The sequence below is a fragment of the Mustela putorius genome, unplaced genomic scaffold (assembly GCF_011764305.1).
Source record: "Mustela putorius furo isolate JIRA1106 unplaced genomic scaffold, ASM1176430v1.1 tig00003834_pilon_pilon_pilon, whole genome shotgun sequence".
Taxonomy (NCBI): Eukaryota; Metazoa; Chordata; class Mammalia; order Carnivora; family Mustelidae; genus Mustela; species Mustela putorius.
In genome coordinates, this window is record NW_025421987.1 from 94,773,627 (window position 1) to 94,789,125 (window position 15,499).

Sequence of the window (15,499 nt, forward strand, 5' to 3'; positions counted from 1 at the left end):
TCTCCCCGAGCTCTGGCCTTCCAGCAAGAGAATATTAAGAGGCCTCCGTGGTTCAGGGACTTGCCTCGCAGAGACAGTCGCAGCCACAATGCACAGGCTAAAATTCCCTATGGCGTCCAGGGACACCATGCTGCCAAGGAGAACCCAGTTCAACCTGAATTCCCAGCTTACAGACCCCTTCCAACACCGGTGGCTCCTGACCTCTCTTTTACTTCTGGTCTGCTGGGCTAGAGCAGCAGGTCTCCTCCAAATGGCCTAGCTGTCCCCTGGGGGATCAGGTTCTGCCTGGTCTGACTATTGGAAACCCCAACAGTCACAGTTCAGGTCCCAGCTACCCCAAGACCCCCAAACTCCCCTCCAGACCCCTAAAAGGCTCAGGACATGGTTCACCATGGCTTGATACTGGGAGGAATATCCAGCCCTCCAGAATCAAACAAGGACGGCTAGGAGGAAGAGAACCCAGCAGCTTGGGACACCCCACTAAAAAGAAACCTCCAAGGTTTCTAATCCAAGGATGACCAGACTTGCCAGCATTTCCACACAAGTCTGACCTATCATGGACCAGACAATCAATCTCTTCTGCCCCAGAGGGACCAAAGCCCAGAAAATCCTCTGGTTGTGCATCAAAGTTTCAGAAAATTCTGAGTTATGGCACAGCTGGGTAGCTCAGTCGTTAAGCGTCTGCCTTCAGCTCAGGTCATAATCAGGGTCCTGGGATTGAGCTCCCTCCCGCATGGGGCTCTCCGCTCAGCAGAAGCCTGCTTCTCCCTCTCCCACTCTCCCTGCTTATATTCCCTCTCTCTCATGCTCTCTCTCTCTCTCTGTGTCAAATAAATTTTAAAAATCTTTAAAAAAGAAAAAAACGAAAGAAAACTCTGAGTTCTAATTTGCACCTCTCACATGTAGATTGGATATCTTAAATTCAGATAAGTCCAGATACAAACTAGAGAATGGGATCACAGATCTGAATGGAAACTCCCCTAGCCTAACCTGCCACTTTACAGATGAGCAAACTGAGACCTGGGGGTTGGGGTGTGTGCAGGAGCTGGGTCAAGCCTGGAGCCCAGATGCCCTGCTTGAGTCTGGGGACAGCACACTGCACAAGTTCCACTGTCCTCATGAGTGGGGCACAGCAGCTGTGCCCCCCAGGGCCCTGTCCTTGAGTCTTTGGACAGAGAGCTGTGACACAAGGACTGAGGCTGGCCCTCTCCCTCGTGTTGCAGTGGAGCTCTTCTCCCTGAGTCAGGGCACCAGCCGCTTTGGAGCCAGGGGAAAAGACACGGAAGTCCGAAACCAGGGCTTGGGGCCTGCGCCCAGGTTACCTTTGGGCATAATCTGGTGCATGGCGACCGAGAGGAAGAAGATGGAGTCACTGTAGTAGGTCCCCGAGCCAGCACTGAAGTGCTTCTGCATGGCCTCCACCACTGGGAAAAGCTTGTCCGTCAGCACACCCACGTCGTGGAAGACAACCTGCAGCAGGACACGAGGAAACCGCAGGAGTGAGCAGATCCATGCGAGACCCCCAGCACACACCCCTCCAGGGCCACGGGTAGCACGGCCCAGGCCGGAGCTATGGAAATGAGGAACCACAGGGAGTCGGCTAAGGGTTGCCTGTAAGGACAAAGCCCCAGGGGTGAGAGCTGTGTCCCCATGCATGTCGGGGGTGCGCACAGTGGAAGAGGCATGGGAGCCCTCCCCAGTCTGCTTTCTGCTTCTGAACTCCAAGCCAGGCCACATGGAAACCAAAGCCACGTGCCAATGTCTGGCACTGAGATTCAGGCCGGGTGGCTGGTGCTGGCCAGGCATTGCCCACCACTCCCAGTGGCCACTCCATGTGTTCAATGCCCCACCTTCCCGTCCACCACTGTGGACAGGGAGAGGACCCCTGGAAGATGGCCGTGGAACACAGAGTGTCACAGCGGACTCATGCATTAATTCCGCCAGCATGTCCTGAGGGCCCCAGACACTCTGGAGGTGCTGTGAGAGCTAGATGACTAACCAGGCACTGGTTAGTCTGCAAAGCAAAGCACTTTGGATCTAGAAAGGTCGGCAGCTACTGAACAGAGCACTACATGGTATGAAATGCTTTCCCACACATGCATGCCCATGACAACCCGGGACTTCAGTGAGCCAGCCGTCCCTAGCAGAGCTCTATTATGATTATCAGTTATTACAATTACAAGTGAGAAAGCAGATGCTCAAAGAGGTTATGCTTTTCCAAGGTCACAAAGCTACTGAGCGGCAGGGCCAGAACTTGAATCCTGGTCTCTAGATTCCAAGTCTGCGCTCTTTCAGGTATAAACGCATCCTCTTTCTTAACAGCAACCCCAAGCAGCATAAGCGGCAAACAGAATAGGTAAGAGGACTAACAGGACTCTATATATAGAGTTGGTTTTCCTGGTCTGACGTTATTCCCAGTTTTGAATTCATCCCCTCTGCAGCTACCAAATTTCCATGCACTGTGCTCCGGTAGGTCTTGCAAGTTTTCTCTGTTGCTCCGTGCACCCCACCCCCAACACCTAAAACACTCCACTGCACACCAGAGGCACTCAATATATACAGCCCAGGCCCGAAGGCTAGATGCTCATCGTCCTCCAACCTCAGCCCTCACAAGAGATCTGCTGATGACCCCCCCGACCTCCCTTCTTCCCCGCAGCTCACAGGACAGGACTAGCCTGCGAGGAGGCTGTGTGCTGCTCAGCCCTCACCATGCGGACTCCAGGACAGCAAGAGTGAAGAGAGAGGCCCTGCGACTCCCCTGACTGGCTTGCTCACCTGGTCACAGGGGCTCTGCCAGCTGGAGGAAAGCCCAGTATGGGCAGGGCCCCGAGGTCCTCAAGCAGGTAGGAGCCAGCCTCCCATCTACCTCTGTCCTTTCCTTGTCTGTTTCAGCACATCTCCTGCTCAGACTGCGCCCCCAGAGCCTTCAGCCATCAGGTCCCCAGAAGAACCACCTCTCCCGGCCCCGCAGTGGGGGCCCACGGCCCCGTCCGCTTCTCCCGACTTTAGGTTCTGCTTTTGGCAGCAACCTATTTTTGTCTTCCCTCACTTAAGTGTTTGCTTTTCTCTTTCCATCTGCTTAGATTTCAGAAACACCACTACACTTGGAGAAACTTTTCTATTGTGTTAGGGTCCTTGTTCTTATAACTCCTTGTCCTTTTCAAATGCATTCACATTTCTCTAATGAGCTACTTTCCTTTATCCTTTTTCTGATTCCTTTCTTTGACGTTTTCTTTTTCATGACTTCTCAACCAGTTCTGGTATTCCTCAATACAGATGCCAAATTATGCCTTTTACCTCCTACACCCCCCATGCTCCCCTCACCTCACCCCGGTGACTTCCTGGCTGCCTGAGCACCCCAAGCCCTAGGCTTCCCACCTCCTCCCTGTCCCCTCCAAACCAGCCTCTGCGGTGCCTCTCGAGTAACTGTCCAAATACCCAGCTTCCCTTCTCCCTCTCCTTGGCTTCAAAACCTCCAATGGCTCACTGCCATCAGTCACAGTCCAAACTCCCCAGCAAGGCTTCAGGCATCCGGCACCCTCCCTCCTCTGGCGATTGAGCAGAACTGAACCAGGCCATCATCCCCACCCTCTCCTAGATCCTTGTATGTTTGGACCTGCTCTTTGTACCATGGGGAACCCCTCCCAGCCCCCACATGTCTGGTAAACTCCTATCCAGTCTCCCAGCCTGGCTTGGATAGCCTTGGACTCAGCCTCCCACAATTCATCACACCTTCCTCGGCACCCTCCAGTACACAGAGGGAGGCTCTGCTTCCCCGTCCAGCTCCTCCACAAGCCTGTTTCTGGATCTGCTAGATGGGGCCTTCACCAAGGCCCGATGCTATGGCGGCTCTGTGCCCCGTGCCCAGCCCCTGGCCATGGGACAGGCCTCCACAGGTCTGTGGAACTAAATGAACTTACTAAATTAGTAATGAAGTTACTAAACCAACCTGAGCCTCAAATACAGAAATGGTAACATTCGCCTCCAATGGTGGCTTTTAGGACCACGGGGGACCAGGAGAGAAAGCGCCCAGTTCAGGGGCTGTGATGCTGCGCTTATTCTTGAGTATTAGCATTCTGTCCCCCGCCCCCATCCTCAGTCCCCCGAATGGCTTCTCCTCGCAGATCAGTCTTCACTCATAAGCCAGCGTCTCCCTCTGAGCCTCATTACACCTCCAAGCCATGGCTGCAAGCAGGAATTAGACAAGAATCTGGAAGCTGACAAGAGGGCTCTCTCAGAAATGGAAGCTGCTATGTTCATTAAAAAGGAAGACAGAGAATGGATACGTACACACGTACACACACACACACACGGAGTGTTCAGAACAGAGCCTGCCGGAGCCGAGCTGAGGGAGACGGCTTCCAGCGGCCAGCTCTGTCCCCTGCCTGGGCCCCCAGCTCACCCCGCAGCTTCACAGGAGACAATGACATCCTATCAGCATTAATAGACTTAGGAGGACAAACTGTACTCAGCACACTGTTCCAAATGCTGCCCACTGAAGCACCCGCTCCCATGAATATTTCATTTAATAAATCTACTTAAAGATAAATTAATATGTTCCATGGACCGATAGCAAGAAACAAACCACAGACACTGCAAGTATGAATCAAAACACCCAGGCCTCCCAATGTCTAAAACCAGTTTGCAAACCGTGACCTTCCAAGGGCAGGGTCAGAGTCGGGCACACTAGGAAGCCCCCAGCCAGGGGTCTGGTCCCCAGCAGGGGGCAGTGAGGCAAGAGAGAGATGGAAGGTAAAAAGGGTGGGGGGAAGGCAGAGAAGAGGTCACCCCTCCCACCACTCCCCCTCACTTTCAAATCCCACCCTCAGGGGCTTCAGGAAGAATAACCACATAACCTGGAAAACCAGGAGGGATATAAAGTAACTCTCCTGTGGAAGGCAACTGGCTAATGAGAAGATCTAAGACAATGGCTGGGTTTGCACCAACTTGACTATACAATTTGGGGGGACTTAGATTAAAAAATCAAATCACCATCTGAAACTTTCATAAATGTATTTATATATAAATACTTAATATTAAAATCCTATTAAAGGACTATTTTTCCCACATCCAGCTTACAAAATGGTATCTTTTGGAACGTTGCGCATGCATGCGCCCCATTTAGTGCCTTTATCAACCCGAGCTGAGACATCTAGAGCCGGTTTCTGGAACATATCATCCTCGTCCTCCATTTCAGATGCTTGATACAGCTCCTTGTGAATTTATGTCAGACGGTGTCATTGGAAATGGTATCCCAACCATTGAGGAGAACCCACGTTCGTATCATCAAGCCGTTGTTTCTCATCAGCCTCTAATTACATATTTGTGGCCACTTACTATCTTCCTTTCATTAGTGATCTTTAAAGCCTCACTTATATCAATATTCTACACTTGTAATTATCAAATCAAAACTCTAGGAATGATGACTAAATCTGGGTTAAATTTCTTCACCTCCTTTTATTTTTAATTAATTCTGTCAAGTGACTTCTAGAAGCACTTCAGTAATGACTGAGGTTGTTCCAGGCGAAGGTGTTCTCAAGCCGTACCTTTCAGTTCAAATAAAACGTGTAATTGAGAGAGCAGTATGTACAAGAGACTCTGGAAAGCCCCACCTCTTTTGAAAAGGACAAAGTGGAGATGCGGGGAGAGGGGAAGCTTTCCCCACATCCACCAGGCAGCACATTCTAGACACTTCCAATATGAGGAGACCACACCAATCAGAATGGCAGAGTCTGGGGCCGGGCAGGGGTAGACGTCTTTGCCACCTGGCCCTGGGCTCACCGGCACAGACAGGGCTGAAGAGCCAGGCCCCAGCTCCCCTCAGCATTCACTGAGGACATAGAGCAATGCCAAACCTTAACTCAACTTGGTGGAGAAAACTCCTTGATCACTTGGCACGCCCTGTGGGGAAGCAGGTCACACGGTGACTTGGCAGCCAAGAAAGAGGTGACAGGGGCTGGTGTCCACCTGCCCCAAGGGACTGCCTGGAGCACTGGGTGGGAAGATTCTCAGCCCCATCCAGACTCAAGCCGCCACCAGCACCAGTGTTCACCAGGCTGCAGGTGCCCTGTTTCCATCCCTCCCTAATGTGACTTTCATCAGTTCTACAAGATGTCCTAGGTGTAATTTAATCTTGCCAAGCAAAAGCACAAACAGCTGAAGAGGAAAAAGGAGGCTTGTCCATCTGATTTCCAAAGAATTTCCCAACATCCATGCTCATGACCCACTTTACTAACAGCCCAAGAGCTAAAGCTGTTCTTTACTACACTATACTACAAGGAATCCAGCTGCTACAAAACATCTTGTCTGGTTCCCTCCCCACCCTCCTCTCCACCTCACACTTACAGCACTATCAGAAGTTTCCAGAAAACCAGGTCTGCAGTTAATGTTCTGGAACTCCTATAAGATGCCCAACATTTCAGCAGATTCCATTTCTCCCACACCTTGATGTGCCCAGGGTAGGGAGGACATGTCAAACAGGCCCAGCAGCTCTGGAAAAGGCCCCCCGCACAGAAGGTGACTGAGGGCCGAACCACGTGGACCACTAAGCTGCAGCTACACTGTCAGGAGGGGAGTTGGGCTCCAACTCCAGAGCGCAAAGGCTGTCGCTGGGGAGTCCTACAAAAATGCAGACTCCTAGGTCCTTGCTCTAGACATCATGAGTCAGTTTGCAGGCAGGTTCAGAAATCTTCTTTCAGAAACCACCCCCAAGTGATTCTACTGGCCTTCAGACATACGAAGAAGTATCCCGCTGGACTCAGGGCCAGTCAGATGGCCCCAGGGTCCTGGCTGGGCTCAGCTCTGGACATCACTGCAGGAAGGCTATGGGCAAACTTGCACAGCACGGCCAAAGGAGAAGACCACAGTGGCAAAAGGTCCAGAACCCCTTCACCTGAGGAGCAGCTGGAGGGTCTGTGGGGGTGGAGGGGAGAGGAGCATATAATCTCGCACGTGACCCAGATCATTCTCTCCAGCTCCACCCTCTCTCCCCACTTATGTTCTCCCCACATTTTATTTTCTTGCCTATAATGGAGAGAGAATAAATGGCAAAGGTATACCCTAACTCCTTTCAAACCTTGATTCTCTGTTGATTAGCAGCCCCCGACAGAGGAATCAAACACAGGCCCCAAGTTAGAACAGGCCACCACGACGGGAGAAGAGCAGAACCCAGGCTGAGGAACTGGACACAGAGGCCTGTGTGCCCGGTGTGGCGGCACCAACATTTCTCACCCCTCACGCCGTGTTGTCCTCCCCACCTCCAGCAGGTGGAAAGATGAAGACCTGACTAGCACGGCAACGTGGAGAGGCTGTGCACATGACAAAAGTAACAAAAAGGCTGGTGTGTCTTGTAGGTGCTCTGCTCTGTAGGCCCTCAAACCCCCGGGACCTCCCAGGGAATTTCCAGGATGACCCCAAGGAACTATACAGCAAACTACTGGGACAGAGCCATGTCCTTGGAAGGCAAAGAAGGGTCTGAGAAAAGAGGAACACATGGAGAGGAGTGGAGAGAGATGGAGGGAGTGGCCCAGATGCTCCTCCAAGGCTGACTGGAAATGAACCATAAGGTGACTCCAAAAGAAAAATGGAAGGGGAGAAAAAAAGGTCAGTGCTTTCTTCTGGACTCTGGAAGTGTTCATGACCAGCTAATGGTGACATCAGGCTTCCTGGCCTTCCACATATGCTTGCCACAGCTGAGGGGCTCCAAAAGCAGAAAGCCATAATTTCTACAGCACGGTGCAGCCAACTTCATGGCCCCATGGCCCATTTCCCATGCCATTCACCCCTGTTCTCTGGGTCCCAGCCCCCTCTCCTCAACCCTGAGTGCTCGTTCTGAGTGCTCAGCCACTCCCCACCTTCTCCCCACCTTGTCAGGCACTCACTGAAGAACACACTGAGTGAGCTCTTTGAGACAACCCTTACATAGCAGTCACAACCATTCCTTAACTCGCCTCTTTTACAAATGATGAGGTTGGGCTTTTTACATGTAATGTTAAATTTCTTGACAGGACAAGCCCATTGTCTACAACATAATGTTTTCCACCTCAGAAGATAAAGAGAAGGCATGAGACAATAGGAAAGTGGCGGAAGGATGGGAGAAAGGCCCAAGAAAGAACAGCAGCAGCAGGACTGTCCTGGAAACCTCAGGAGCAGCGGTCTGGTCTCTCTCCTCTCCCAGAAGTCTGCTGACTGTAGATCAGTCAGGTCCTTCCTGACCAGGTTCCCTGATATGTTATAATCTCCCACGACCTATGACCTCCCAAAGAACACAGCAGTTTTACCAGGAGTGACACCCAGAGGGATGCACTTAACTGGTTCTGGCTTCAACGTGGCAGACAGGAAGTGCCCCCCCATGGGAGGGGCCTGCCCCAAGCTCCCTACCCCCTCTGCTCCCTACTCCCTCTCCTCACAGAGAGGCCCGCTCCCCTGCGGGCTCGCTGGGACTGGGGCTGGGACTGGGACATGGCTGGAGCCCAAGCAGGGACCCATGGGACCCTCTGAGCTCAGACCAGTCAGACTCCAGGACACAGGACAGCCTTCACCACTTCCCGGCTCTCCTAGGTTCCATGAAACCCCTTGTCCAGTGCTCCTCAAGATGTCGCACACACCCATAGCAGGGCGGAGGGGGATGGGTAGGGGAGGTAAAGAGATCAGGGTACAAAAGAAAATTCTAAGAGGCACACAGACCAACCACTCTAATACTTATGAACTGATTCTGATATGCAAAATATGAGAAAATTAGCAAAAATACTTCAGCACTATGATTTTGCAGACCATACCTAAGGAGTGGCTAAGGAAATGATTTAAAGAAGAGGAAGAGTCAGTAAAAATGCCTATTAAGTAGGTAATGCTGCAGGCAGTTATGGGATTTGGGCAAAAACCGTGAAGGAAACAGTCAAATGACCTCACTTGGGAGACACTGTTCGTGTTCATCACCTCTTCTGGGGTGGGGAGAGGGTGAGATGATGTGTTTAAAATGCCAATCACAGGGCTGCCTGGATGGCTAAGTCATTAAGCATCTGCCTTTGGCTCAGGTCATGATCTCGGGATCATGGGATCGAGCCCCGTGTCAGGCTCCCTGCTTCTCCCTCTCCCACTCCTTTGACTTGTGTTCCCTCTCACTGTCTCTTTGTCAAATAAATAAATTAAATCTTTAAAAAAAAAAAAAAGCCAAGCACAGCTCCAACAGCCAGGAGGTGTCTGCAACATGAGGGCTGCCCCCCCGTCAAGGTCACCCCGGCAGGCATCAGGGCCCCATCTCCAGCAGGCCCTCCCATAACCTCAAGCCACAAGTCCCCCTGGCATGTCAGGACACCACACAGCCCAACCCCCTCCCCCAAGCTGGCCACCAGCACCTGGGCATCATGGCACCATAGGGAAAGCCATGTGGGCAAACATGAGCTCATCCAACCCTCGTCATGACTCTGCCCTTCATAAAGGGGATGTGACCTGTCCAAGGTGACCTGCTGGATGGCCAAGGCCCAGATCTGAGCCCAGGCCTTTTTGATTCTAGAATGCGAGCAACCTACCAGTCAATGGGGACTATCGCACTCCACCTTTCTTCTTCTGTTATTCCCTCACTGAGGGCAGAGTCCCTACTACCTAGGGGGAGGTGGGGGGTGACATGTTTCCAGCCCTCCAGAGGCCACAAATCTGGGTATGAATGAAGTCTAGTGTAGAAAGCCCTCATTGGGCTCCTGACCCAATAAGTGCACTTCTCCTGGACGGTCCCAAAGCTTTCCTCCTCACCCCACAGTTTCCTCTCTCCTGGGCCAGGATGCTGGCCTCTGAATGGGCCTCACCTTCATTCTGTCCTCCACATAGCAGCCAGAGTGGCCCTTCTCCCCTCAAAACACAGTTGCAGCCCCTCCCATCACCAGTGGGCACTGGGCCGTGCCTGGGTCTGCGGTCCTTCCAGAGGGCCTCCCCAGCCATTCCCCCCCCACCACCTGCAAGGTCTTGCTGCTCCCTGCACACGCCAGGCGACCTCCCACCCTGGTCTGCACGGCCAACTCCACTCCTTGGGCCTCTGCTCAAAATCCATATCCTTAGTGACTGTCCCCATCTCTCAACTAGCTATCACGACTTTCCCATACTCCTGAGGCCTCTTACCCTGCTAACGTACTGGTAACTTACTCACCTCCTAGGACACTGTACTACTTCCTCATTTGCTTATCATGGGACAACAAAGAGATGAAATGAAACCTAGACTTTTTGAGCCCCTACTTCATGGTGCCCCAGGCAACAAAGCAAACAAATGTTATTTGCTCATTTAATCCTCTTCCTGCCACAACATAAGCTCCAAAAAGCCAGGATACTTGATCTGTTCTGCCTCTTTTGTTCATCGATACACCCAGCACATATCAATGTCCTGAAGCAGTGCTGGCAGGGGTTTACACCGGTAAGTGTAGCTCAGTCTACATTGACCTTAAACATGCTCACCGCAAAGAAAGCAGTGATCCTTTGTTCTGGCTTTCTTACATGTCCCACAGGACCAGACGCAATCTTTTGCTTCCCCTCTGTCGGCATTACTCAACTTTGCCCCTAAGCCCCTGGGATCCGAGGATCTTCCCTCAAACTATATGAGAACACAGACCACTTCACTGAGGAGGAGGATTCATACCCCAGGGAAGAGAACGGTCACCAGGGAGCACCCTGATAGGCAGCCCACCGGCCCCCACTCAGACCCAACAGCAGCTCAAGGCTCAGGCCTAGCGGCCCATGGCTAAGAACATGGGGTTTGCTCATTGTAAAAGTACAAGTGGACAGACGATACATGTGGAGCCAAGAACTCACACGGTCCATGAGCCAACCCTGCCCTTTCAGACAGGGAACCTGAGGCCTAGTGAGGGGAAAAGGCTCTCCCCAGGTTACAGGGCAAGTCGCCACCCCAAAGCCAGGCCATCTGCCCTCTCAGACAGCTCTGCGGCAGTGGAGGCAGAACTCAGGGAAAGACCAGTCCACCTCTAGCTGGAGGCACCCTCCTCTCTGCTCTCAGCTACTGAGGTTCTGAAACGTCGGGGAGACTGATCCAAGTCTCCACATGGCCAGAAAGCTTGGGGGGCACAAAGGAACACTCAGGTCTGTCCTGGAAGTTTCCCTCCTATCCTATTCTCCAGGTGGCCCTCAGGTTTCTATCTCCTGACACCAAGGAAGGAGGACCCACCTCAAGAAAAGGGAGCCTGAATACCAAGTGTTTGGGAGGAGAGGGAGCAGGCGGCAGGAGCACCGCACAGACAAGACTTCCGGCACCTCAGGGAAACACACAGACTCCGGGGCCAGTAAATGCCTGTCTGGGTGTGCGCTCGGGAGGAACTCAGCACACATGTGCGTGCAGACACACGCCTGACGCTCATGGCAGCGATGTTTGGGAGACAAAAAGGGTTCCATACAGCCAGCTCTAGTGGAAAAATGGATAAACAGGTCTGCCCATCAGGAAATCCTGCACAGCAGCAAAGTGAGCAAACAAGACCCCCATGTATCAACTTGGATATACCTCAAAACCATAGATTAAGTGAAAAGAAGTATCAAAATTATATATATATATATATATATATATATATATATAATTTATTTTATACTTTAATGACTGTTTAAAGGACCCCCCTGGTGGCTCAGTCTGTTAAGTGTCTGACTCTTGGTTTCAGCTCAGGTCATGCATGATCCTAAGGCCCTGGGATCGAGCCCCATGGTAGGCTCCCTGCTCAGTGGGGAATCTGCTTTTCCCTCTCCCTCTGTCCCTACCCCATGCTCATGTTCTCTCTCTCTTTCAAATAAATAAATAAACGCCTTAAAAATAAAGAAATAAAATACTAAAAAAAAAAAAAAATAGAATACTAAGAGGAGACAAAGCTGGGTTGTGCAATGCAAATTAGCTGAAAAACTCTGTATAATAGAAAGCCAAGAGAGTGGACACCCAAGGAGTGCTACTGCTGGGTCCTGATTTTCAGATCTAATTTATGGGCATCAGACCACTTGCAACTGTGACATGTTCCTTGTGAAGACTTAAGGAAGAGTTCAGGGAAAGATGAAAAAGAAGGAAAACAGACACACACACTGATACACACACAGATGTTCTCTGTGGCTTATGTAGAGTGTGAAAAAATCAGAAACTCCCAGGACAGCTTACAAAGAAATCAGATAATAATCGACAACACCACCGTACAAGCCATAAGCACAAATCGAGGCAGAAAGATGGGAAAACGTCCTCACACTACAGCCCCATGGGTGGGTCTCACAGAAGACATATGACCAAATGCCCTGGCTGCACCCCATGTATGTCCGCAGTGGGCGAGGCTCCAAGGAACTCGCTACTTAGCCTTGGACGCCCGGTTTTCCACTCTCCCAGAAGCAGGTGTGGACAGGCTCTCCAGCGCTCCACTCCCTGCTCCCAAGGGAGGCTCTCCTGGGGCAGTGAGAATCCCCTCCCATACTTCCACGCTAGAACTAACCCCTCAGAGATTTCTGTAAGTCCATTCCAGATGCTGCACATGTCACAGGAAAGGGCTCAGGGGTCAGTGGCTCCAGAAACCAAAAGGTTAAGCAGCGGGGACTTATGTCATTCCCCAGGGCCAGCTACCCGAGACAGGGCTTCTGCACGTCTGCTTTAAGGAACGAGGAATGTTCTCACGTCGCCTTCGCTCTCCCAGGCCAGCAGCCCCCAGAGCAAGCCAGATTCATACATCGCAAGTTGTGCCCGTTTCTGATCAAAGCAAAAGCCACTCCGTGAGTCTGAGGAACAGACAAGCGAATGGAATCAACCTCCATAAACATCTGAATGTCCTCAGCAAATACACTCACTAACCTCAATTAACTCTTCAGCTGTTTGCTCTGCACTGAGGAAGGGAGTCTCCAGCTAAGTTAAGTTTTAAACTGGGACACTTAGAAATGATGATGTCAGCCAAGTCCCAGTGGCGCCTGCCATCAGCTCACATCGTGCAGATTCCGTGGGAGACTGCACGGTGACCAGGGGACCCTGAGGACCCTGAGGCTGGGCACTCTGTGGCTCTGTTCCCAGAGGGCAGTCACCGGCCCCGGCCATCAGCATGCCCTCTGCAGGCACAGCCAGACCCCGAGTGGGCCATCACGGACCTGAGATGCCGGCTATGACAAAGACGTCCGCAGTGGCTGACTGAGGCAAGTCAGTTCACCAGGGCCCTGACACCCTCCCCAAGGACCCAGGACCAAAGGTTACTCTGAGCTTATCTGGGTTAAACTCCACTCCTCTGACCACAGGTTACATTTACCTTAAAGCAGGCAGTCAGCAGCCAAAAGAACGACCAGAGGGCACAGATCTGCTTTCCGAATGCGGTTATTTCCAAGTCATTCCCTCCTCTCCAGGACTCACTCTCTTGAGCTGGAATTTTGTTCCTTTTCCACTAGGAGGAAACTGAGGACGACAGGGCCTAACCCCACCGGGCTCAGTCACCACCTCGCTCTCACCTGGCATGTACACAGGATCTAATAAACTACGGAGGCCAGGGGATCTCTGAGCCAAACTCGCCCTTTTATAAGACAAGCCTGAGCATCCATACAGACAACCCGAGCATGGCTGCCTGTAGCAGGATCTGGCCATGACACCGGAGAAGCGGGTGCAGACCAGCAGGGCAGGCCGCTGAGACGGCACGGGGGAACCGGGAAGGGTCTGGCTGCTAGATCTGGACAGTATTTATGGGGAACAGGGCAGCCATGGCCAAGGTCCAGAGCAGACATCTAGCATGTGCTGGGCACAAACAGGACTTTTAGAAACATTAATCCGTTTAATTTCATCCCCATGACAAGGTTTCGAGGTGGGTGATACTCCTGTCTCTTCAGCAGATTGGGAAGGAGTTCAGAGAAGGCCAACAACTACCCACTGACTCCAGGCAGGATTAGGCAGAGCTGCAGCCTGACCCAGACCCACCAGGAGTCAGCACCATACTCCCTCAGGAGACACATGCCAGCCCCACACTAGGCTGCAGGGCGGGGGACAGTCAGACACAGACTGTACCCTTGAGGGCCCCCCCACATCTGGCAGCTTCACCAGCTCTGCACACAGAGCTGGGGATCGCAGAGCCATCAGAAAACCCATAAGGGCAACAGGTCTTCAGAGAGAGCGGCCCCTTAAAAGTAAGCTGGACCGCAAAGCAGCAGAAAATGCAGTATCCTGAGGACCTACTGTGTGTGTATGCATTGGGAGGGGTAGCTCAGCTCACATGACAGAGCGCCCACTCTCCGACACCCAAAGATCCTCTTGATCAACACTGCCAGAGGGCAGCCGATGGGGCGAGACCCAGGCAGGAGACAGCAGTGGAATTCCTCCTGCCCCCGCCCTGGGCCCTGGGCCCTGGGGCCTGCACCCGGATGAGGCCAGCCCCCCTCAATGGCGGGGAGGTGGGGGGGCTCCACTGTGGCTCCCTTCCACTGGGCATGAAGCACAGCCATTCAGGGTAAACAAAACACAGGCAAGTGCAAAGCAGTCCCACGTCGGGGAGGAGTAGAACAAAAAACGAATTCAAACAAGCACACAGAAACCAGCACAATCCAGAACCCACTGCAGAAACCCCGGCAAAGGGAAAGCAGGCAGGGAGATGGCAGAGAGGCGGAAGACCTGGCTCCCAGACCCTTCATCTGCCAGCCTAGCAGAGGGGCCTTGAGCAAGTCGCTTGGCCTCTCTGGACTGCCATCTCCTCACAGGTAAGAGGAAGGGTCAGGACTACACAACCTTTCCATTTCTCTCTGAGGCTGACCTCCTCTGTCTCGCCACCAAACCCAGGAGGCGGGATTCCAAACAGCAGGGTCCTGAGACACCCACACACTAATAGAGGCTCTCAGCTGGTTCTATGGGGCACAACCTGGAGGAGGAGTGGGATCTGCCCCACACAGGCTTTGAGGTTCCCTCACTCTTCACAGGCCACCTATCCGGCCCTTGAGCTGCTGACAAGGAGAAGAGAATATGCGTGTGAGGCTCCAGTGAGCAGCAGGCCCAGGGGTACCATGCCCTTTATGGTCCCAGCACTCACAGAGCACTCCCCGCGTGGAGAGGCTAGAATGAGCCAGATCTCACAGGCATGAAGGCAGAGTGCTTAGGAGTTGGAAGACTGCTCAGCCACTTTTAGAGCAAGCTACTAAATGGAGTCTGGGCTCAGGGGCCTCATCCATGAAGCCTCTTCCCAGGGGAGAATACATGCGCCCTCACAGGGCTGGTGGCTCTGAGGATTCAGAGAGTGAGGGTACAATGTAGCATGGTGCCTGTCACTTACATGGTAGCAATAGCTACTATCACCAACAGCAAGGTCAATATAAGCGTCTGAGAGGGCTTGTGTGACTCCACACTCCAAGCCCAGGGCAGAGGCACAAGGAAGTCTTCTTTAAATCAAGAGACCTCCATCAGTGGCCAAGGACTCACTGTGTTGGCCAGCCACATCCCTCATCTGTCAGAGCATACTGACAGGATGACGGGAGAGGAACATGGATGCCTGGAGGCCTGCTCACTTCCCAAAGGCCCCAGGAGAAGCATCCC

The 15,499-nt window shown here is 52.5% G+C and overlaps 1 protein-coding gene across 2 annotated transcripts in view; it reads right to left on the reverse strand.

The window, feature by feature from the left end:
* Positions 1-15,499, reverse strand: part of XXYLT1 (xyloside xylosyltransferase 1) — a 155,371-nt gene that overhangs the window by 126,223 nt on the left and 13,649 nt on the right. The window contains exons 1-2 of one of the 2 annotated variants that reach the window (XM_013052620.2): positions 2,709-2,761; positions 1,323-1,470 (exon numbers count right to left, since the gene is read on the reverse strand). In XM_013052620.2, coding sequence (XP_012908074.1) covers positions 1,323-1,470; positions 2,709-2,711 — 151 coding nt within the window. In that variant the 5' untranslated portion in view covers positions 2,712-2,761. Of the gene's footprint in view, positions 1-1,322; positions 1,471-2,708; positions 2,762-15,499 lie in introns of those variants that run through there. The other variant, XM_004745296.3, reaches the window with a different exon arrangement.